The sequence below is a fragment of the Mytilus edulis genome, chromosome 1 (assembly GCF_963676685.1).
Source record: "Mytilus edulis chromosome 1, xbMytEdul2.2, whole genome shotgun sequence".
NCBI classification, from domain to species: Eukaryota; Metazoa; Mollusca; class Bivalvia; order Mytilida; family Mytilidae; genus Mytilus; species Mytilus edulis.
Genome location: NC_092344.1, coordinates 53,640,116 through 53,665,770, shown reverse-complemented (window position 1 = coordinate 53,665,770; position 25,655 = coordinate 53,640,116). Strand labels below are relative to the sequence as shown.

General features: G+C 31.7%; 1 protein-coding gene across 1 annotated transcript in view; it reads left to right on the top strand.

Moving 5' to 3' along the window:
• The window catches only part of LOC139484919 (kelch domain-containing protein 10-like), a 154,228-nt gene that overhangs the window by 43,921 nt on the left and 84,652 nt on the right, over positions 1-25,655 (top strand). Inside the window, exon 4 of the mRNA XM_071268971.1 lies at positions 4,574-4,728. Within this exon, the coding sequence (XP_071125072.1) occupies positions 4,574-4,728 (155 nt within the window). The remainder of the gene's footprint in view (positions 1-4,573; positions 4,729-25,655) is intronic.

Sequence of the window (25,655 nt, the reverse complement as noted above, 5' to 3'; positions counted from 1 at the left end):
TACTCATATGGTCTGGAACATATATATATATAAGGGCCAAAAAGGGGCCAAAAACAAGCATCATTGAAGTTTCGGGACAATAACTTATGTTTAACTGTATGGATCTCTCAAACATTGTACCACAAGGTTCCGTATAATGAAGGGAAGGCTTGGTGTCAGTTTGGGGTTAATATCCCTGAACATTTAAGAATAAGGGGCCAAAAAAGGCCAAAAAGAAGCATTTTTCTAGTTTACAGACAATAACTTGTGTTTAAGTGTATGGATCTCTCTGAAATTATACTACAAGGTTTCATACTAAAAAGAAAAGGCTGGAATTGAGGTCTGGGGTTCTTGCTCCATTGGAAAAAGTAAAATCACAAAAATACTGAACTTATAGAGGAAAATCAATTTGGAAAGTCCATTATATAATCACATGGCAAAATCAAATAACAAAACGCATCAAAAACGAATGGACAAGAACTGTCATATTTATGACTTGGTACAGGCATTTTCAAATGTAGAAAATGGTGGATTAAACCTGGTTTTCTAGCGGTAACCCTCTCACTTTGATGACAGTCTCATCAAATTCCGTTATATTTACATTGATGCGTTAACTAAACAGACACAATAAATGAAATAGTCAGAATATGGGTACATCAGTCATCATTGTATAACAATTTTAAAAGGAACAATTTAACAGAACACAAAAACATCTATCTACAAACACATTCATTGATTTGTGTGTCTGACGTCAGAAAATTTGATACGTCACATAGATTTGTCGTTCAATGGGAGTTTCAATATGTGAGTGGCCAAAAAAAGGGCTTAAATAAGCATTTTTGTAGTTTTTAGTCAATAAAAGAGGGACGAAAGATATCAAAGGGACAGTCAATAACAATAACTTGTGTTTAAGTGTATATATCTCTCTTCAATTATACCACAAGTTTCCATACTACAAAGGGATGGTTATAGGGGGTAATGGATCAAATCATTAAGCAATAAGGGGTAAAAAAGGGGGGAAACAAGGGCTTTTCTGGTTAAAGGACAATTTAGACAATTTAAAAGCAGTGTTAGGGAGGTAATCCAATTCCAATTAAAATTTAAAGAATACTGTTATATATATATATATATTTGATTACTTGATTACCTCCCTTACACTGCTTGAAAATTATGTTAAAGGAAGTGATAGTTGTCTTGAGATGTGTAGCTGTAAATTTATTTTTATACGACCACAAAAACAGTTTGTGTTCGTTTAATGGTATGATGTCGTCTGCGTCGTCGTCGTCGTCCAAAGACACATTTGGTGTCCGAACAATAACTTTAATTTAAGTAAATGGATCTCTATGAAATATTATCAAAAGGTTCAATACCTCAAAAGGAAGATAGGGATTGATTTTGGGGATGATGGTCCAAACTGTTTTGGAATTAAGGCCCAAAAGGGGCCAAAACAATTATTTTTCTACTTTCAGGATATCAACTTGTGTAAATAGTATTTTATTTGCTCTGAAATTGTACCACAATACCATAGGTCAAAGGTTTTGATTGATTTTTGGGGTAATGGTCCCAAAGGTTTAGGAATTACAGGCCAAAAAGGGGGCCCAAAATAAGCATTTTTGTAGTTATCAAACAATAACTTGTGTTTAAGTGTATGAATCTCTTTGAAATTATACCACAAGTTTCCATACCATGAAGGGATGGTTAGTATTGACTTTGGGGGATAATGGCTCAAAATTTTATGGAATTAGGGGCAAAAAAAAGGTTTTTGGTCAATGGACAATTAGACAATTTAAAAGCAGTGTAGGTAACTAAGTGTAAGTAAGGAAGCAACTCAAAAATATTTAACATACAATTTTGGGTATGTTCGGATTTACCTCCCATACACTACTTTTAAATTATGTACCGATACATTGACAACAACACTTAAGTAAACTGCATCTTTTATTGTCGACATGTTTCGCCGATTAGATAGGCTTCATCAGGACAAAGGATACAAAATTAGAACCCCTGAAGTACAAAAAAATGGTATCATGTATGTGACGTCATAATTGTCCATTGTTGACGTTGCTATAGGATACTCTATATCATTATGTAATGTTGAACAGAAAATGAATCAAACATAGTACAATGAAAATGAAGTTACTAAATTTAGAGTTATATCTATAATTTTTCGAATTGTCTTTAACTTTAAAATGGTTGTAAACTATGATAATGGTAAGTGTATAAATAAAATGTGTTTTTAAATAGAAATTAAATTTGTGTAACATGAATGTAAGTACAATGTCAGTGTACAGTTTTATAAAGTTTCTTCCTAATTTGGACAACACTTATATGGCACACCCCTACCACTTCGACTGGGTTATTTTAGTGTGAAACCTTAAAAAGGATCTTTCAAAAGTAAATGGAGATGACACAAAACAGCCAAGATAGATTTCCAGTACTATTTAAAACCTGCAGGAAATTAAAGTTAAAAGAAGTAAGATACAAAGAACATAAATCCTTCCCACCACCATTTCCAGTTCAACCAACATTGCCAAGAAATTTTGCGACAGTAAACCACTTTACGGCATTCCCGACGCGATTGGAAGTAGTACCTCCGGCCAAAGGGAACCCAGTCGAAGTGGTAGGGGTGTGCCCTATAAGTGTTGTCCAAATTAGGAAGAAACTTTATAAAACTGTACACTGACATTGTACTTACATTCATGTTACACAAATTTAATTTCTATTTAAAAACACATTTTATTTATACACTTACCATTATAATAGTTTACAACCATTTTAAAGTTAAAGACAATTCGAAAAATTATAGATTAACTCTAAAGGAGTAGGTTCAGTAAGCCCCCTTTTTGGCCCCAAAATATAGCAGTTTTACAAAATTGTTAAAATGTAAACCTTTAGTTATTTATTTGACAGTAGAATGCTTCTGCTACATAAATATGGGCTGTTTTTGACAATACAATGCACATATATCGGGTACTAGCACCATTAAGTCATGCTAAATTACTGAAATCCTTATAATTCTAGCATTTTAGTTAAATTTTAGACGGTTATCGTGTAAAACGAAAGTGGCCGCATTCGTGTTCATCCTTAATATTGAAATGTAAGTTGTATTTTATGATAATACATAACATATATAAAGGTTGAGGATGAACACGGATGCGGCCACTTTCATTTTGACCAAAAACCATCTGAAAAGTGACGTTTTTCGTCATATTAGGTAGATTTTTCATATTTGAGCTTGAATCGGATTGTTTTTAATGACTAAATCTGTTAAAATCTTTCACATAAACTAATTAATTCAAATGAAATAGACACTTAAGTGTTTAAAAAGTGGTCAAAATCTTTCGTCAGATAAACCTGAAATTTGAGGCCAAAATCGGTCCTTACCGGACCTACTCCTTTAGTAACTTCATTTGCATTGTACTATGTTTGATTCATTTTCTGTTCAACATTACATAATGATATAGAGTATCCTATAGCAACGTCAACAATGGACAATTATGACGTCACATACATGATACCATTTTTTTGTACTTCAGCGGTTCTAATTTTGTATCCTTTAATTGTCCTGATGAAGCCGATCTAATCGGCGAAACATGTCGACAATAAAAGATGCAGTTTACTTAAGTGTTGTTGTCAATGTAGCGGTATTTGATTTTTTTATCTGACAACCCTGCATACAATCTGGTATCCACTTAAGGTTCATACCAGCACAAAACATAAGAGGCGTTGGTTCAGCAGCTCTTTATTTATCTTTTAAATTATGTATAAAGAAATGTCAGGTTTTGGACTAATTGCAAAAAAAGGGGGGTGGTAGTAGTTTTCATTTTTTTTCCTCAGATTCCAAATTTTTGAAAAGTTTGAAGAAGAAATCTTCAATTGCACAATATTGAGTAATAGATTTGTAAGATCTTGACATTTGTTTTGTGTCAGAAACTCATATTATGTCAAAAAAATTGATCACAAACCAAATGCAGAGCTGTATCAAGCTTGAATGATGTGTCCATACTTGCCCCAACTGTTCAGGGTTCGACCTCTGCGGTCGTACAAAGCTGGGCCATGCGGAGCACCTGGTTAGAAGTTACTGTTAATTAATATTTATTTTAACCATGACTATAAGTTGTTTTATATTTTAATACTTTATGATAAAATGTATTTAAATGAGTAATTATTGTTGCCAACTTGATTAAAAATTTGAATTGAGATTATTTTTGGAATAAGGGATTGGGGGAGGTGAAAAGAGATGGGGAGGGGTGAGGGGTAAAATTTTTCTCATTTCAGATTTCAGAAATTAAAAAGAATTTTTCATCAAATATTTTTTTTGAGGGGATTTATATTCAACAGCATAGCGTATTGCTCAAAAGCCAAAAACATTTTTTTTAAGTTCACTAGACCACATTCATTCTGTGTCAGACACCTTTCCTGTGTAAACTATTTAATCACAATCCAAATTCAGAGCTGTATCAAGCTTGAATGTTGTGTCCATACTTGCCCCAATTGTTCAGGGTTAGACCTCTGCGGTCGTATAAAGCTGTGCCCTGCGGAGCATTTTGTTCTCAATGAGATTATTATGATCATCAAATTTTTTACATTGCAGCTTTAAGGTGTGGCAGAAACTTGTTATATTTTGGAGGTACAGGTGTACCATTTGGTCACAGTAGTAGTAATGACTTTTACACCTGTAATTTAGACACTTTAAAGTGGAGATATGTGAAATGTCGGGGTGATATACCACAGAAGAAATATGGTCATGTAAGTTAATAACTTATTTATTTTGGAGCTTATATATACCAGTAAATTTACCAATAATGAAATATTGCCTGATGTCAATTTCTGTAAAAGTTCTTTTTGTAGGTATTAATTTTCATGGTTTTCATGAAATTGTGGATATTACTTTTTTTTTTTTAAATCCAGTGAAGAATTTGAAGCCAACAGAAACGGAGATTCTTGAAAATAATGATATATTGTTTTATAACGTTTTGTGGAAATTTGCGAAATAAGGTGTTCAATTTTCACTTATCTGCTGACAACTTTCATAATTTTTTTATTAACAATATTGCTTTGGAAAAAAAGCTGTTTCATCTATGTCTACAAATTATCTGGATTGAAGGAAATTGCAAAGTAAACATTTTTATACATTCACAAATTTTTTTTACGTTCGTATAATGGTATCATGTCGTCGTTGTCAGCGTCTTCTGAAGACACAAGTAGTACAACATACTGTAAAAATAATATTTAGAAAGCGGAGGTGGGATTTTTTAAATTTTCATTTATTGTCTTAAAAAATGCACTACAAAATAACTGTGGTCTCGGACCTAAGAGGTGAAATCAGTAAATATAGTATCTGTACTTTGGCAACTTCCCTGAATGATTTAATGGTGTCAATAATTTGTCAAATAGTATGAAACTAAAGGATTTAAACTTTTATTTGATAGAAATTCAGCAAAAATGACCAATTTTGGCATTATATGGTCAAAATAAGCATTTCATAGCTTTTTATACGACCGCAAAATTTGAAAATTTTTTCGTCGTATATTGCTATCACGTTGGCGTCGTCGTCGTCGTCGTCGTCGTCCGAATACTTTTAGTTTTCGCACTCTAACTTTAGTTAAAGTGAATGGAAATCTATGAAATTTTAACACAAGGTTTATGACCACAAAAGAAAGGTTGGTATTGATTTTGGGAGTTTTGGTCCCAACATTTTAGGAATTAGGGGCCAAAAAGGGCCCAAATAAGCATTTTCTTGGTTTTCGCACTATAACTTTAGTTTAAGTTAATAGAAATCTATGGAATTTTGACACAAGGTTTATGACCACAAAAGAACGGTTGGGATTGATTTTGGGAGTTTTGGTTTCAACAGTTTAGGAATTAGGGGCCAAAAAAGGGCCCAAATAAGCATTATTCTTGGTTTTCGCACAATAACTTTAGTTTAAGTAAATAGAAATCAATGAAATTTAAACACAATGTTAATGACTACAAAAGGAAGGTTGGTATTGATTTTGGGAGTTTAGGTCCCAACAGTTTAGGAATTAGGGGCCAAAAAGGGACCCAAATAAGCATTTTTCTTGGTTTTCGCACCATAACGTTAGTATAAGTAAATAGAAATCTATGAAATTTAAACACAAGGTTTATGACCATAAAAGGAAGGTTGGTATTGATTTTGGGAGTTTTGGTCCCAACAGAATAAGGGGCCCAAAGGGTCCAAAATTAAACTTTGTTTGATTTCATCAAAATTGAATAATTGGGGTTCTTTGATATGCCGAATCTAACTGTCATGACTGTGTATGTAGATTCTTAACTTTTGGTCCCGTTTTCAAATTGGTCTACATTAAGGTCCAAAGGGTCCAAAATTAAACTTAGTTTGATTTTGACAAAAAATGAATCAGTTAGGTTCTTTGATATGCTGAATCTAAAAATGTACTTAGATTCTTGATTATTGGCCCAGTTTTCAAGTTGGTCCAAATCGGGGTCCAAAATTAAACTTTGTTTGATTTCATCAAAAATTGAATAAATGGGGTTCTTTGATATACCAAATCTAACTGTGTATGTAGATTCTTCATTTTTGGTCCTGTTTTCAAATTGGTATACACTAAAGTCCAAAGGGTCCAAAATTAAACTTAGTCTGATTTTAACAAAAATTGAAATCTTGGGGTTCTTTGATATGCTGAATCCAAAAATGTACTTCAGGATCTAAAATTATTATATTAAGTATTGTGCAATAGCAAGTCTTTTCAATTGCACAGTATTGCGCAATGGCAAGAAATATCTAATTGCACAATATTGTGAAATAGCAATTTTTTTTTTTAATTAGAGTTATCTTTCTTTGTCCAGAATAGTAAGCAAGAAATATCTAATTGCAAAATATTGTGCAATAGCAAGATTTTTTTTTAATTGGAGTTATCTTTCTTTGTCCAGAATCAACTTAAATCTTTGTTATATACAATATACAATGTATATTCACTTTTTACTAGCAACTGATAAATTAAAATAATCTTTACCATTCAGTGATAACAAGCAGTTTTTTTTACATCTTAATATTTTATGATGTATTTAAATGAGTAGTTATTGTTGCAAACTCCATTAGAAATTTTAATTGAGATTAGTTTTGGAATAAGGGAAAGGGGGATGTGATTAAAAAAATTGGGTTCAATTTTTCTCATTTGAAATTTCATAAATAAAAAAGAAAATTTCTTCAAACATTTTTTTGAGAGGATTAATATTCAACAGCATAGTGAATTGCTCTAAGAGAAAACAAAAATTTTAAGTTCATTAGAACACATTCATTCTGTGTCAGAAACCTATGCTGTGTCAACTATTTAATCACAATCCAAATTTAGAGCTGAATCCAGCTTGAATGTTGTGTCCATACTTGCCCCAACCGTTCAGGGTTCAACCTCTGCGGTCGTATAAAGCTATGCCCTGCGGAGCATCTGGTTCAATTTTGGTGCTTTAGTGGCATTCTGCGTTTCTATATGACAGGTTTTTATGTGTTAATATTTGTGTTGCTATGCTGTAATCCAGTTGTTTTACTCATTTGTGAACACTGAATCTACAGAATAGAATATTATCTCAGACAATATGTATGAAATGTGTTGTATAAATGACCCTTGTCTAACACCCTGTTTGGATCAAGTGAAATGTGAGGAGCTTGGTACATAAAAGTTGAAGTCCATAATAAAGACCTCACTAAAGGAGGTAAGGGCCGATTTTGGCCTCAAATTTCAGGTTTATCTGACGAAAGATTTGGGACACTTTTTAAACACTTAAGTGTCTATTCCAGTTGATTCAATTAGTTTTTGTGAAAGATTTTAACTGATTTTGTCATAAAAACGAAAAAAAATGAAAGTGGCCGCATCCGTGTTCATTCTCAACTTTTATATATGTTATGTATTATCATCATATACTACTTACATTTCAATATTAAGAATGAACACATTTAAGACGGGAACCGTCAAAAATTTAACTAGAATGCTAAAATTGTGAAGATTTCAGTTATTTAGCATGACTTAATGATGCTAGTACCCGATATATGTGCATTGTATTGTCAAAAGCAGCCCATATTTATGTAGCACAAGCATTCTACTTTCCAATAAATAACTAAAAGATTTTAGTAATTTAGCATGATTTAATGATGCTAGAACCCAATATATGTACATTGTATTGTTAAATCAGCCCATATTTATGTAACAGAAGCATTCTACTTTCCAATAAATAGCTAAAAGTTAACATTATAACAATTTTGTAAAACTGCTATATTTTGGGACCAAAAAGGGGTCTTACTGGACCTACTCCTTATTATAAAAATCACTTTAAAATGTCTATTGTACTTGTTTCAATTCACATACTATCTTTTTTTACTTCTGTAGGATAGCAAGTCACTGGTTCAAATATAAGCCTGTTGAGAATAAACTACATACAAGTTTTTCACTAAAAAGTGATTTTCTTTTGTATCAGACCATATAGTCTTTTTGTGGTCAGATTTATTGTATCATGTCACCTGAGTATAGAAATGATGAAAAAGACACAAATTTTTATTTCCTATAGCTTCAGTATGCATTTTTTTAATGTAAATATGTGCTACGGCCTAAATTTACCCGAAATTATTTTCAATCTTACTTGGCCTAAGACCCTTTTAAACTAGTATGATATGCTTTTTGTAATTTTTCTTTCCTTTTAAAGTACATTAAAACCAATTATACATATGTAAGAATTATTTATAACATAAAACTTCACAAATTTAAAATGCTGGAAAATATTACATATTCATTTAAGGCTCCCCTTCATTTGAAAACCTCCATTTTTAGGCACAGGCTCATATAAATTTGACTTTTGAATAATTATGCTTAGTCTGATAAATCAAATGAGTATTATATTGCTTTAAATACATAATATTTTATATATGAAGGCATATGTTTGCACCTGTCCTAAGTCAGGAATCTGATTTACAGTAGTTGTCATTTGTTTATGTGATTTATACGTGTTTCTCGTTTCTTGTTTTTTTTTATAAATTAGACCGTTGGTTTTCCCGTTTGAGTGGTTTGAAATTAGTTATTTTGGGGCCCTTTATAGCTTGTTGATTGGTGTGAGCCAAGAATCAGTGTTGAAGGCTGTACATTGACCTATAATGGTTAACTTTTATAAATTGTTATTTGGATGGAGAGTTGTCTCATTGGCACTCACACCACATCTTCCTATATCTATTTTAATAGTATTTTTATACCCCCGCTTTGAAAAAAAGGGGGATGTACTGTTTTACCTCTGTCTGTCCTTCCGTCAGTCCGTCAGTCCATCGGTCCGTCAGTCCGTCAGTCTGTCAGTCAGTCCGTCCATCCCATGAATATTTTTCGTCACATTTTTCTCAGGAACTACAATACAAGGATTTCTGAAATTTTGTTTCAGGGTTCATATAAGTCAGCTATACCCTGTGATGCGTTTTCAGATTCATCACTTGACAACTTCCTGTTAACCGAACACTTGTATGATTTTACACATGATAGCCAAGTTGACAATTTTCGTCTCAATTTTCTCAGGAACTACAATACAAGGATTTCTGAAATTTGGTTTCAGGGTTTATATAAGTCAGCTATACCGTGTGATGCATTTTCAGATTCATCACTTGACAACTTCCTGTTTACCGAACACTTGTATGATTTTTACCCAAGATAGCCAAGTTAAAAATTTTTGTCACAATTTTCTCAAGAACAACAATACAAGGATTTCTGAAATTTGGTTTCAAGGTTTATGTAAGGCAGCATTACCGTGTGAAGTGTTTTCAGAGTCATCACTCAATAATTTCCTGTTTACCGAAAACTTGCATATTTTTACACTATTAATATTATCCACTTGCGGCGGGGGTATCATCAGTGAGCAGTAGCTCACAGTTTCACTTGTTATACGACCGCTTCAATTTTTTGGTCATATATTGGTATCATGTTGGGGTCGTTGTCTGCGTCGTCGTTGTCGTCGTCGTTGTCGTCGTTGTCGTCGTCGTTGTCGTCGTCGTCCGAATAATTTTAGTTTTCGCACTCTAACTTTAGTAAAAGTAAATACAAATCTGTTAAATTTTAACACAAGGACCACAAAAGGAAGGTTGGGATTGATTTTTGGAGTTTTGGTTCCAACAGTTTAGGAATTGGGCCAAAAAGGGCCCAAATAAGCATTTTCTTGGTTTTCCCACTATAACTTTAGGTTAAGTGAATAGAAATCTATGAAATTTTGACACAAGGTTTATGACCACAAAGGAAGGTTGGGATTGATTTTGATAGTTTTGGTTCCAACAGTTTAGGAATTAGGGGCCAAAAAACTTATTGTGCGAAAACCAAGAATAATGCTTTTATTATTAACTTTAGTATAAGTAAATAGAAATCATTGAAATTTAAACACAAGGTTTATGACCACAAAAGGAAGGTTGGGATTGATTTTGGGAGATAACGTCCCAACAGTTTAGGAATTAAGGGCCATAAAGGGGCCCAAATCAGCATTATTCTTGGTTTTCGCACCATAACTTTAGTATAAGTAAATAGAAATCTATGAAATTTAAACACAAGGTTTATGACCATAAAAGGATAGTTGGGTTTGATTTTGGGAGTTTTGGTCCCAACAGTTTAGGAATAAGGGGCCCAAAGGGTCCAAAATTGAACTTTGTTTGATTTTAACAAAAATTGAATCCTTGGGGTTCTTTGATATGCTGAATCTAAAATTGTACTTAATTTAGATTTTGAGTATTGGCCCAGTTTTCAAGTTGGTCCAAATCGGGGTCCAAAATTAAACTTTGTTTGATTTCATCAAAAATTGAATAATTTGGGTTCTTTGATATGCCAAATCTAGCTGTGTATGTAGATTCTTAATTTTAATCCCGTTTTCAAATTGGTCTATATAAAGTCCAAAGTGTCCAAAATTAAACTAAGTTTGATTTTACCAAAATTTGACAACTTGGGCTTTTTTGATATGATGAATCTAAACATGTACTTAGATTTTTGATTATGGGCCCAGTTTTCAAGTTGGTTCAAATCAGTATCCAAAATTATTATATTAAGTATTGTGCAATAGCAAGAAATTTTCAATTGCACAGTATTCAGCAATAGCAAGAAATCTTCAATTGCACAGTATTGTGCAATAGCAAGAAATTTTCAATTACTCAGTATTGGGCAATAGCAAGAAATCTTCAATTGCACAGTATTGTGCAATAGCAAATATTTTCAATTGCACAGTATTGTGCAATAGCAAGAAATATCTAATTGCACAATATTGTTCAATAGCAAGAAATTTTCAATTGATTGGAGTTATCTTTCTTTGTCCAGAATAGTAGTTGAATCAACTTAAATCATTGTTTTATACAATATTGACAATGTATATTCACTTTTACTACCAACTGATAAATTAAAACAATCTTTACCATTCAGTGATAACAGGCACCTTTTGTTACATTTTAATATTTTATGATGTATTTAAATGAGTAGTTATTGTTGCAAACTCCATTAGAAATTTGAATTGAGATCAGTTTTGGAAAAAGGGAAAGGGGGATGTGAAAAAAAAATGGGGAGGGGGTTAAATTTTTCTCATTTTAGATTTCATAAATAAAAAGAAAATTTCTTCAAACATTTTTTTGAGAGCATTAATATTCAACAGCATAGTGAATTGCTCAAAGGCAGAAAAAATATTTTAAGTTCATTAGACCACATTCATTCTGTGTCAGAAACCTATGCTGTGTCAACTATTTAATCACAATCCAAATTGAGAGCTGAATCCAGCTTGAATGTTGTGTCCATACTTGCCCCAACCGTTCAGGGTTCAACCTCTGCGGTCGTATAAAGCTGCGCCCTGCGGAGCATCTGGTTTTTGCAATATTTTCATTTTTAAAACCCCATATGTTAATGGTTGAAATTTTTCAATTTTAACGTCAAATTTTTAACACACAATGTTGAATATAGAATTTATCATAATATCCTATTGCCATGAAACTTTGTAAGTAGTCTCATAAAAGATGAACGAAAGATACCAGAGGGACAGTCAAACTCATAAATCGAAAAAAACTGACAATGCCATGGCTAAAAATGAAAAAGACAAACAGACAAACAATAGTTCACATGACCAAACATAGAAAACTAAAGAATAAACAACAACGAACACCACCAAAAGTAGGGGTGATCTCGTGTGCTCCGGAAGGGTAAGCAAATCCTGCTCCACATGTGGCACCCGTCGTGTTGCTTATGTGACAGTGATGGGGTAATCGTAATCTGTAATCGTAATCGATTGTAATTGATTACATTTTTTCCAGTAATCGACAGTAATCTGTAATCGAAGACATTTTCGATTACATGTAATCGTAATTTAATCGATTACAGCAAAAATTATGATGTAATCATCGATTACTTTTCGATTACATTTCGTTTACTTTAGTAAAATAGTTTGATGAAATATAACCTATTTTAAATGAAAATACATGTATGTATATATTCAATATTCATCACCTTGTAGTACAGATGAAATAGAATGTATTGATATGACTTAAAGAATTTTATATCAACTGCCTATTTTTATACGACCGCAAAAATTTTAATTTTTTGGTCGTATATTGCTATCACGTTGGCGTCGTCGTCTGCGTCGTCGTCGTCGTCCGAATACTTTTAGTTTTTGCACTCTAACTTTAGTAAAAGTGAATAGAAATCAATGAAATTTTAACACAAGGTTTATGACCACAAAAGGAAGGTTGGGATTGATTTTGGGTCCCAACATTTTAGGAATTAGGGGCCAAAAAGGGCCCAAATAAGCATTTTCTTGGTTTTCGCACTATAACTTTAGTTTAAGTGAATAGAAATCTATGAAATTTTGACACAAGTTTTATGACCACCACAAAAGGAAGGTTGGGATTGATTTTGGGAGTTTTGGTTCCAACAGTTTAGGAATTAAGGGCCAAAAAAGGGCCCAAATAAGCATTATTCTTGGTTTTCGCACAATAACTTTAGTATAAGTAAATAGAAATCAATGAACTTTAAACACAAGGTTTATGACCACAAAAGGAAGGTTGGGATTGATTTTTGGAGTTGAGGTCACAACAGTTTATGAACTAGGGACCAAAAAAAGGGCCAAAATAAGCATTATTTTTGGTTTTTGCACCATAACTTTAGTATAAGTAAATAGAAATCTATGAAATTTAAACTCAAGGTTTATGACCATAAAAGGAAGGTTGGGTTTGATTTTGGGAGTTTTGGTCCTTACAGTTTAGGAATAAGGGGCCCAAAGGGTCCAAAATTGAACTTTGTGTGATTTCATCAAAAATTGAATAATTGGGGTTCTTTGATATGCCGAAACTAACTATGTATGTAGATTCTTAATTTTTGGTCCCGTTTTCAAATTGGTCTACATTAAGGTCCAAAGGGTCCAAAATTAAACTTAGTTTGATTTTAACAAAAATTGAATCCTTGGGGTTCTTTGATATGCTGAATTTAAAAATGTACTTAGATTTTTAATTATTGGCCTAGTTTTCAAATTGGTCCAAATGGGGGTCCAAAATTAAACTTTGTTTGATTTCATCAAAAATTGAATAAATGGGTTCTTTGATATGCCAAATCTAACTGTGTATGTAGATTCTTAATTTTTGGTCCAGTTTTCAAATTGGTCTACATTAAGGTCCAATGGGTCCAAAATTAAACTAAGTTTGATTTTAACAAAAATTAAATTCTTGGGCTTATTTGATATGCTTTATCTAAATATGTACTTTGATTTTTGATTATGGGCCCAGTTTTCAAGTTGGTCCAATCAGGATTCCATATCAAGTATTGTGCAATAGCAAGAAATTTTGAATTGCACAGTATTGCACAATAGCAAGAAATATCTAATTGCACAATATTGTGCAATAGCAATTAATTTTCAATTGGAGTTATCTTTCTTTGTATAGAATAGTAGTTGATAATATATGTTGGAAATTTGCCAGACATGACTATGATGTCATTTTCTATTTTTATTTGCCAATAACTTTATGTAAATAACTTCATTGGAAATTTGCCAATATAAAATGTTGCTGATGAAGCTTTTTTTCCTTATCTTATCTAAAATGTTTTTAGATAATGTATGTTGGATATTTGCCAGACATGACTATGATGTCATTTTCTATTTTTATTTGCCAATAACTTTATGTAAATACTTTCATTGGAAATTAGCCAATATAAAATGTTGCTGATGAAGTTTTTTTTTATTGTTTTATACAATAAACAATGTATATTCACTTTTAATACCAACCAATCTTTACCATTCAGTGATAACAAGCACTTTATTTTACATTTTAATATTTTATGATGTATTTAAAAGAGTAGTTATTGTTGCAAACTCCATTAGAAATTTGAATTGATATCAGTTTTGGAAAAAGGGAAACGGGGATGTGAAAAAAAGGGGGGGGGGGTTGAATTTTTCTCATTTCAGATTTCATAAATAAAAAGAAAATTTCTTCAAACATTTTTTTGAGAGGATTAATATTCAACAGCATAGTGAATTGCTAAAAGGCAAAAACAAACTTTTAAGTTCATTAGACCACATTCATTCTGTGTCAGAAACCTATGCTGTGTCAACTATTTAATTTTAGATTTAAAAAGTTTGAAGAAGAAATCTTTAATTGTAAAATTGTAAAATCTTGACATTTGTTTTGTGTAAAAAAAAACCATGTAATGTCAAAAATTTGATCACAATCCAAATTCAGAGCTGTATCACGCTTGAATGTTTTGTCCATACTTGCCCCAACTGTTCAGGGTTCGACCTCTGCGGTCGTATAAAGCTGCGCCCTGCGGAGCACCTGGTTTATTTATTGTCTCAAGCAGCATTATGTTCAACCAGATCTCCTACTAAAATTTTGAAACAAATAGATTCATGTGCTTGTCAGTAGTTCATGACCTTTTATATTAATATAAAAAATAAATTTGAAATAAGAAAATAGATTTAAAATAAGTAATGTTAGGTTCTGCACTACACTAAAGTAGAAAGGTAGGAAGCTTATTTCTATAAAATTCCTTAAAGCATAGAATATATATTAACAGTTGATTTCTTATAATGTTATGATATACATGTATATCAAAATTGAGAAAGTACACAATGAACCAATGACTATGCATTGAATTCTTTTTAGAAATAGATACATGTATCTCTCTTTGACACTATAAATATATTTTGTTTTTAATTTGATTAGACAATAAAACAAGTTGCTTTCTTTAAAAAAAGAAAAGCAATACATGAATCTAAGACCGCTGACTGCCGGGTCATCAAAAGATCATTGCTGAATATGTGTTTGCATTTGAATTGAAATAATTGACTGTGAATAGAAGAAGCCAGTTGAAAGTATATATTTACAGCTTTTATTTGAATAGTTATTTTAAAGCTCGACTATTTTATTTATTACTTTGGAATGTACATAATTTTTCCGATTATAACCCTTTGGCAAATCCTAATTTCTACTAACCGGATGACTTAAGCAAATTCACAAACCTATCGCAATATAAATTTATGCACTCAGTTTGCTTTATAATCTGGAATTGTGGATGCATTTATTTTATCTATCATATCTTTATATTTTGTTTCCTACATGAATGACTTTATATTCTCAACTCGTATTTGAAGCTGTCTTTACTCATGGCAGATATTGTATGCGGCGAAACCTGCGGCATGCAATTGATTGGGACCTCTTATGAAGAGACTTATTTTGGTCTCATAAAACATCTCAAATTTAAAGAATTTCCTGATTTTACTTAAATCAATTGAAACATTCTACAGGGAAACTTAGTTTTGCCGAAGAATTTCTTAATTCAGAAGTTTATGAATACCTGTACACACTTTCAAAATAACCAATTTACATAAAAAGGTATGTAGATATAAAAAGATACGAGAATTAAAATGATGTATGCCAGACACGAATTAAGTCTACATAAAACATCAGTGACGATCGAATGAAAAAAGTTAAAAGGCTAAATATATTACAAAGTTAAGGAATCTATTCCTTGGGTAGACTATCCTTAGCTTTTTGTAAAGGTCAAAGTTTATGATAAGACAGTAACTCTAAAAAGAAACAAAAGAGAAACAACTCGAAGTCAGAACACCGTTAGTAATGATGACCGTGCTTGAAAGTCACATGTAAAGCTCTTTCTGCCGTGTCCTGAATTTAGATAACGAAAACGAAAATAAGCTTTCACGAGTGTATTTAATAGTAGTGCATGCAAATAGTCTTTTAGCGCACAAAATAGTAAATAGAAAGCATCTCACTGATACTAAGGAAAAGAATACGCATTTGCGTCATCACATATCTTAATCTAATAGTTGAATTCGAATGTCAAACGGCCTACATTAAATGTTTTGACTCCGAATTTATTAACGTTTTATCTGGAATTTTTGAGAACGCAAACCGATAGTGTGCTTTTGAAATGTGATTTATAATGTGAATGAATCTAGACGTGAAGGATAGTTGGTCAACACAATGAATACAATTTTCAGAACCGTACCATAGTACAAATATGTAGATGCTATAAGGTTAAACTATTAAAACATACAAACAAAAATTGATTTAAAATTTTATAATAAACTAACGTTCCTGTTAGTAATTTTTTTCAAATTCTTTTGAATATATATTAATATCAATGAACATGAACGTCAAGTATTTACGGATGGACATTTTATTTATCGAATGAATCAATTTTTAAATTCTAACATTCCACTATGTGAATATATATCTATACAAAATATAAGCAAAGACTTTTAAATCCATACTTAAACAGTATAAAATAATCAACATTATGGTTGTAATGAAATTTTGTTGAGATTATTGTAAACTATTTTTACAGTTGTTGTGAGCTGCAAGGATTTAAAATCATGCTTTATGAATTGAAAACACACAAGCATTTTATTCACGACCGTTGAAAATTTTATGGGTATATTACAATATAAAAAAATAAATAATAAATACTCATAAAACCTAAATACTAAAATGGTATGAAATAATTAATGTAGAAATATAATGATTATTGTTTATAAACATTTTTTTTGTAGGATGTAAGAATTTATTTAGATTTAATTTTTATGTTTCCTTTACAAATAAATATTCAAAAATACCAAAGCAGAGTACCTCGTCATGTATAAAATACTTCATTTCGTAATTGCAACTGTGAAAATATTCTGATTTCAACCATTGTTAGTTTCTTTAGAAACATAAATACAGTATATAATTTGTATATTTATCTTTGATTCCGATTGAACTAAATACTTTTGATAAGCATATTATCTTTCTGTTTTCCGATCTAATATAAATATTTAAACCAGAATGCTCTCTCCCGTAAGTCTATGATGAAATACACAGTATCCCGTGGTTAAATCTTCAAACATAATTAGTTTACATGTTATCGAGACAACAGACAATACCACGTTAAAATTGACCCAGATACATACAGTGTACAGTGGTAGTTTTAAAACAAATATAATTGCGTCGTCAAGGGCCATCAAAGGACCATATCAAAGACGTAGATAACAACCTGTATAAATTACCGAAAACTTTCGAGACGTTCCGAGAATTTTATTCTGACTTCCGGCAGAAAGATATCGAGTGGCCCATAGACACATCCAAAACTCGCCAATATATCATTTAATGCAAAAAAATCTTAACAAACTTCATTACTTGATCAAATGATCAATCTCTTCTAATAAATAAGATACAGACTTTGTGTTTATTTCAATTACTGTATGTCTAATTAAGATGGAATTTTTACATTATTTTTCCCCAGGTTATAAATTGTACTCCATTGGCAGTTTTATAACCTATAATAAGGGTGGTTATCCAACAAAAGGATTAAATTATGCATCTAATTATTATGTCACCCGATCGACAATGTCGGGTGACATATTGCTTTTCCTCTGTTTCTTTTTCTGTATTATTATTATTATTCTTCCACCTATTTTGTCCGGCTGTTTTCTCGGAGCCAATGGAACCAATCTTAATGATAGTTAACCATAAGAAGGAACACAAAATTTCAGTTTCTGTAGGTCTTTAGACCATAACAAATGGCTGCCGTTACCATGGAAACGGAACAATTGTGAAAAATTCCAGTTTTTGGTTTCAATGAATTATTTGGAGTTTCTTTAACTTAGAATATCATTATATTTTGATACAATGTAGGTGCCAGACTTGGGGTCAATTACATTGGAATGTAATTTATTAAATTACACATTACATTGCAAATATGGTCAATTACACTAATTACACATTACACAATTTTTGAAATGTAATTAATTAAATTACAATTACTTTACTAAAGTAATTAATTAAATTACACATTACATTTCATCATAATATTTATTAACCAATATTATACATACCTGTATGTTTTATGTATGTGTAAAATATTCATGTAAACATAGTTTAAGCGTTGCATTTGATAATCATGAGTAATTTTAATGTTTTGTCATTTAGTCTGCATCTCTCTGGTCTGTACACTTTGACAGCCATTCTAAAAAGTAGTTCTAGAGGAGCTAATGTGGCATATATCGCTTGATTAGAACATGGAGGTATTATACTTCCATAATATGTAGATGTGTTGATAGAAGAGAAAATTAGTTCCTATCAACTTGCCAATACATTAAGGGGTATTTTGACATCTCAGAAATGAAGTTATTTAAATAAAACATAGCATTAATAAAGAAATTATAAATAAATTAAAAAAAATTCACTTAATAATTATTAAAAGGTATGCTTGTCACAACATTGAAAATAATTTTTAGTACAAACAATGTATATAATGTCTATATCTAAGCAATATTTTGCTAATTAGATAAAATACATGAATTAGTGGCATTGCCCCTGGATATTTTAATCTGATTAATTGCTGTTTGTTTTTACAGCTGTTAATTTTTTTCTCTATAATCCTTTTGTGTATACTAATTTGACAAAATGATTGTGTGCAGTAAATTTAAATTCTAAATGAACTCTCATAAAGATTTTCACACATTTTTTTGTTGTTGTTTAACATGGTGATTTATTACTTTTCAATCTATTTAATTAAAGATCTTTCTTAAAAACATATGTATTTTTTTCAAATCATAAGACTATTCAGAAAAAAATTATGTTGGTCAAATAAGTAATATAAAAACTTTAGAATAAATTACAGAAAGTATGTGATATCAATATTTGAAAAATAAATATAATTTTACAATTTATATTATTAAACATAAATCCTTATCATTAACACCATATAAAAGTACATGTAATTGAAATGTAATTCAAAAGTAATTGAGCATTACATGCATTTTTCATTGTAATTAATTAAATAACCATTAATGTATGTGTAAAATAATTAAAAAAATGCTCAATTACACATTACATTCAATTACATGGAAAATTGTAATGCATTACACTTAATTACCATTACATTTTGAATTACCCCATCCCTGGTAGGTGCCGGGCTTATACTGGTTTTGGATGATTTTGGCAATCATTGGAACTATCATGTTGCCATGGAAACTACACCAAAAATTTCCAAAATATCAAAATGCTCCAAATTTAATAAAACTCCACAGTAACGATAAGCAACATTGGTAGATGTGCAATTTGGCATTGGAATTTCAAAAATGTCAAGCATTTTCAAAATGTTCCAAACTTAATGAAACTTAATATTATTGTTAACTGGCATGTATAGATGAGACTTTTGACTTCGGAGTTTTCAAAATGGCTGCCGTTGCCATGGAAAAAGAAGAAATGTGAACTTTTGACAATGCTCAAAATGTACTGAAAATTTACAGAAAGTTATATCGCAATGCATTGATCTGCATTCACTGTTAAATTGTTTTCAAATGGCTGCCGCTAAGTGGCAATAGGGGAAGGATGACATCCGCTATTGCTTGCAATAGCAATTCTAGTTATTATTATTCTTCCACCTATTTTGTCCGGCTGTTTTCTCGGAGCCAATGGAACCAATCTTAATGATAGTTAACCATAAGGAGGAACACAAAATTTTGGTTTTCTGTAGGTCTTTAGATCATAAAAAATGGCTGCCATTACCATGGAAACAACAATTGTGAAAAATTCCAGTTTTTGGTTTCAATGAATTATTTGGAGTTGCTTTAACTTAGAATATCATTATATTTTGATACAATGTAGGTGCCGGGCTTATACTGGTTTTGGATGATTTTGGCAATCATTGGAACTATCATGAGAATTTCAAAAATGTCTGCCATTACCATGGAAACAAGTCAAAAATGGTCAAAATGCTTCAAAAACATTAAAGTGGCATTTACTTTCTTAAAATGGTAGGTCAAATCCATTGAAACTTTGATGGTATGTTCCCTCCCATGTACCAATGTGGTATCTGCCATTAGAAATTTGGAATGGTATCTGTTACCATAGAAACCAGCCAAAATGTCAAAAATTTCAAAATGCTCCAATATTGATGAAACTTAATATGTTTGTTGACTGTCAAGTCTGCATGAGACTTTTGAAGTTGGAATTTCCAAAATGGCCACCATTGCCATGGAAACTGCAGAAATGTCAAGCATTTTCAAAATGCTCCAAACTTAATGAAACTTTATATTATTGTTAACTGGCATGTATAGATGAGACTTTTGACTTCGGAGTTTTCAAAATGGCTGCCGTTGCCATGGAAAAAGAAGAAATGTGAAACTTTTGACAATGCTCAAAATGTACTGAAAATTTACAGAAAGTTATATCGCAATGCATTGATCTGCATTCACTGTTAAATTGTTTTCAAACGGCTGCCGCTAAGTGGCAATAGGGGAAGGGTGACATCCGCTATTGCTTGCAATAGCAATTCTAGTTACTTTTGATTTTTAAAATAAGGTGAACAAATAAATTATTCTATCTTTTTTATATTTTTTTTCAGAGAAAACTTCATACCTTGTAATTAACTATGCAAAAATGTACCTGTCTTTACTGAGTAAAAACAATAAAGCTAACTAAGTCAGTATAAAAGCAAAAATTTTGAGAAAAAAACTTTGATATAAATAAGTACTTGATGAAATGCGATGTCATCTCTCATTCATATTGAAAGTAAAAGTTTTTTAATTTCTGATCCTCGGTAACAAAATCCTTCTAGAAAACAACTGCCAACTTATAACTAAGAAACAATGCTTCAAATACTGGTTTTGTAAAATTTCCACTGTACAAATGTTGAAGCATGTGATTGACAGTAATCAAAAAGTAATGTAATTACTTTTGATAAAGTAATCGATTGCAATCGATAACATACAAAAATCTAAGTAATCATAAGAAATACATAATTTTTATACGACCGCAAAAATTGAAAAATTTTTGGTCGTATATTGGTACATGTATGACGTTGGCGTCGTTGTCTGCATCGTCGTCGTCGTCTGCGTCGTCGTCGTTGTCCAAATACTTTTAGTTTTCACACTCTTAACTTTAGTAAAAGTGAATGGAAATCTATGAAATTTTAACACAAGGTTTATGACCACAAAAGGAAGGTTGGTATTGATTTTGGGAGTTTTGGTCCCAACATTTTAGGAATTAGGGGCCAAAAAGGGCCCAAATAAGCATTTTCTTGGTTTTCGCACTATAACTTTAGTTTAAGTTAATAGAAATCTATGAAATTTTGACACAAGGTTAATGACCACAAAAGAACGGTTGGGATTGATTTTGGGAGTTTAGGTTTCAACAGTTTAGGAATTAGGGGCCAAAAAAGGGCCCAAATAAGCATTATTCTTGGTTTTCGCACAATAACTTTAGTTTAAGTAAATAGAAATCAATGAAATTTAAACACAATGTTAATGACTACAAAAAGAAGGTTGGTATTGATTTTGGGAGTTTAGGTCCCAACAGTTTAGGAATTAGGGGCCAAAAAGGGACCCAAATAAGCATTTTTCTTGGTTTTCGCACCATAACGTTAGTATAAGTAAATAGAAATCTATGAAATTTAAACACAAGGTTTATGACCATAAAAGGAAGGTTGGTATTGATTTTGGGAGTTTTGGTCCCAACAGAATAAGGGTCCCAAAGGGTCCAAAATTAAACTTTGTTTGATTTCATCAAAATTGAATAATTGGGGTTCTTTGATATGCCGAATCTAACTGTCATGACTGTGTATGTAGATTCTTAACTTTTGGTCCCGTTTTCAAATTGGTCTACATTAAGGTCCAAAGGGTCCAAAATTAAACTTAGTTTGATTTTGACAAAAAATGAATCAGTTAGGTTCTTTGATATGCTGAATCTAAAAATGTACTTAGATTCTTGATTATTGGCCCAGTTTTCAAGTTGGTCCAAATCGGGGTCCAAAATTAAACTTTGTTTGATTTCATCAAAAATTGAATAAATGGGGTTCTTTGATATACCAAATCTAACTGTGTATGTAGATTCTTCATTTTTGGTCCTGTTTTCAAATTGGTCTACACTAAAGTCCAAAGGGTCCAAAATTTAACTTAGTCTGATTTCAACAAAAATTGAGATCTTGGGGTTCTTTGATATGCTGAATCCAAAAATGTACTAAGATTTTTTATTATGGGCCCTGTTTTCAAGTTGGTCCAAATCAGGATCTAAAATTATTATATTAAGTATTGTGCAATAGCAAGTCTTTTCAATTGCACAGTATTGCGCAATGGCAAGAAATATCTTATTGCACAATATTGTGAAATAGCAAATTTTTTTTTAATTAAAGTTATCTTTCTTTGTCCAGAATAGTAAGCAAGAAATATCTAATTGCAAAATATTGTGCAATAGCAAGATTTTTTTTTAATTGGAGTTATCTTTCTTTGTCCAGAATCAACTTAAATCTTTGTTATATACAATATACAATGTATATTCACTTTTTACTACCAACTGATAAATTATAATAAATAACATTCAGTGATAACAAGCATTTTTTTTTACATCTTAATATTTTATGATGTATTTAAATGAGTAGTTATTGTTGCAAACTCCATTAGAAATTTTAATTGAGATTAGTTTTGGAATAAGGGAAAGGGGGATGTGATTAAAAAAATTGGGTTCAATTTTTCTCATTTGAAATTTCATAAATAAAAAAGAAAATTTCTTCAAACATTTTTATGCCCCACCTACGATAGTAGAGGGGCATTATGTTTTCTGGTCTGTGCATCCGTCCGTCCGTCTGTCCGTTCGTTCGTCCGTTCGTTCGTTCGTCCGTCCGTCTGTCCCACTTCAGGTCAAAGTTTTTGGTCACGGTAGTTTTTGATGAAGTTTAAGTCCAATCGACTTCAAACTTAGTACACATGTCCCCTATGATATGATCTTTCTAATTTTAATGCCAAATTAGAGTTTTTACCCCAATTTCACGGTCCACTGAACATGGAAAATGATAGTGTGAGTGGGGCATTCGTGTACTGAGGACACATTCTTGTTTTGAGAGGATTAATATTCAACAGCATAGTGAATTGCTCTAAGAGAAAACAAAAATTTTAAGTTCATTAGAACACATTCATTCTTTGTCAGAAACCTATGCTGTGTCAACTATTTAATCACAATCCAAATTTAGAGCTGAATCCAGCTTGAATGTTGTGTCCATACTTGCCCCAACCGTTCAGGGTTCAACCTCTGCGGTCGTATAAAGCTACGCCCTGCGGAGCATCTGGTTGAAACATGGTTTCTCAATGAAATAAACATAATAGTTATTGAACCAGATGCTCCGCAGGGCACAGCTTTATACGACCGCAGAGGTTGACCCCTGAACGGTTGGGGCAAGTATGGACACAACATTCAAGCTGGATTCAGCTCTAAATTTGGATTGTGATTAAATAGTTGACACAGCATAGGTTTCTGACACAGAATGAATGTGTTCTAATGAACTTAAAATTTTTGTTTTGTCTTTGAGCAATTCACTATGCTGTTGAATATTAATCCTCTCAAATTTTTTTTTTATGAAATCTGAAATGAGAAAATTCCCCCCCCCCCATTTTTTTTTCACATCCCCCTTTCCCTTATTCCAAAACTGATCTCAATTCAAATTTCTAATGGAGTCTGCAACAATAACTACTCATTTAAATACATCATAAAATATCAAAATGTAAAAAAAGTGCTTGTTTAATCACTGAATGGTAAAGACTGTTTTAATTTATCAGTTGGTAGTAAAAGTGAATATACATTGTATATTGTATAAAACAATACTGTGCAATTGAAGATTTCTTGCTATTGCTGAATACTGTGCAATTGAAAATTTCTTGCTATTGCACACAATACTTAATATAATATATATAATTTTGGATCCTGATTTGGACCAATTTGAAAACTGGGCCCATAATCAAAAATCTAAGTACATGTTTAGATTCAGCATATAAATGAACCCCAAAGATTTAATTTTTGTTAAAATCAAAAATAAGTTTAATTTTGGACCCTTTGGACCTTAATGTAGACCAATTTGAAAACAGGACCAAAAATAAAGAATCTACATACATAGTTAGATTTGGCATATGAAAGAACCCCATTTATTCAATTTTTGATGAAATCAAACAAAGTTTAGTTTTGGACCCCGATTTGGACCAACTTGAAATCTGGGCCAATAATCAAAAATTTAAGTACATTTTTAGATTCAGCATATGAAAGAACCCCAAGGATTCAATTTTTGTTAACTAAGTTAAATTTTGGACCCTTTGGACCTTTAAAAGAGGGACGAAAGATACCAAAGGGACAGTCAAACTCATAAATCTAAAACAAACTGACAACGCCATGGCTAAAAATGAAAAAGACAAACAGAAAAACAATAGTACACATGACACAACATAGAAAAATAAAGAATAAACAACACGAACCCCACCAAAAACTAAGGGTGATCTCAGGTGCTCCGGAAGGGTAAGCACATCCTGCTCCACATGTGGCACCCGTCGTGTTGCTTATGTGATTACAAATCCGGTAAATAGTCCAACTCGGTAGGTCACACTCATGAAAGGGAAGGGGATTGTAGTTACGACGTAAGGAACATATCAGATATCATTTGTGAAACAGTTATTCCATAACGGTCAACCAACTCGTGATGGCGTCCGTAAAATTTAGAAGGGATGATTTCAACTTCACCATTTGGAACTCTTGGTTTAATAGCTTCCTTGTGAGCAGTAACCCTCTATCAAGAAAATCATAGGAAATGCAAGCACGGGAATATCGTATCAATTGGGAGATATATACCCCGTATGCAGGTGCTGCTGGAATGTTGCTACTTAGAAATGGAAAGTTCACAATTGGAAAGCTGAAATCATCTCTTTTGTCGTAAAGTTTTGTTTTCAACCGACCCTCATTGTCAATATCTAGTGTAGACCAATTTGAAATCGGGACAAAAAATTAAGAATCTACATACACAGTTAGATTCAGCATATTAAAGAACCCCAATTATTCAGTTTTTGATGAAATCAAACAAAGTTTAATTTTGGACCCTTTGGGCCCCTTAATCCTAAACTGTTGGGACCAAAACTCCCGAAATCAATCCCAACCTTCCTTTTATGGTCATAAACCTTGTGTTTAAATTTCATAGATTTCTATTTTCTTATACTTAAGTTATGGTGCGAAAACCAAGAAAAATGCTTATTTGGGCCCCTTTTTGGCCCCATATTCCTAAATTGTTCAGACCTCAACTCCCAAAATCAATCCCAACCTTCCTTTTGTGGTCATACACCTTGTGTTTAAATTTCATTGATTTCTTTTTACTTATACAAAAGTTATTGTGCGAAAACCAAGAATTATGCTTATTTGG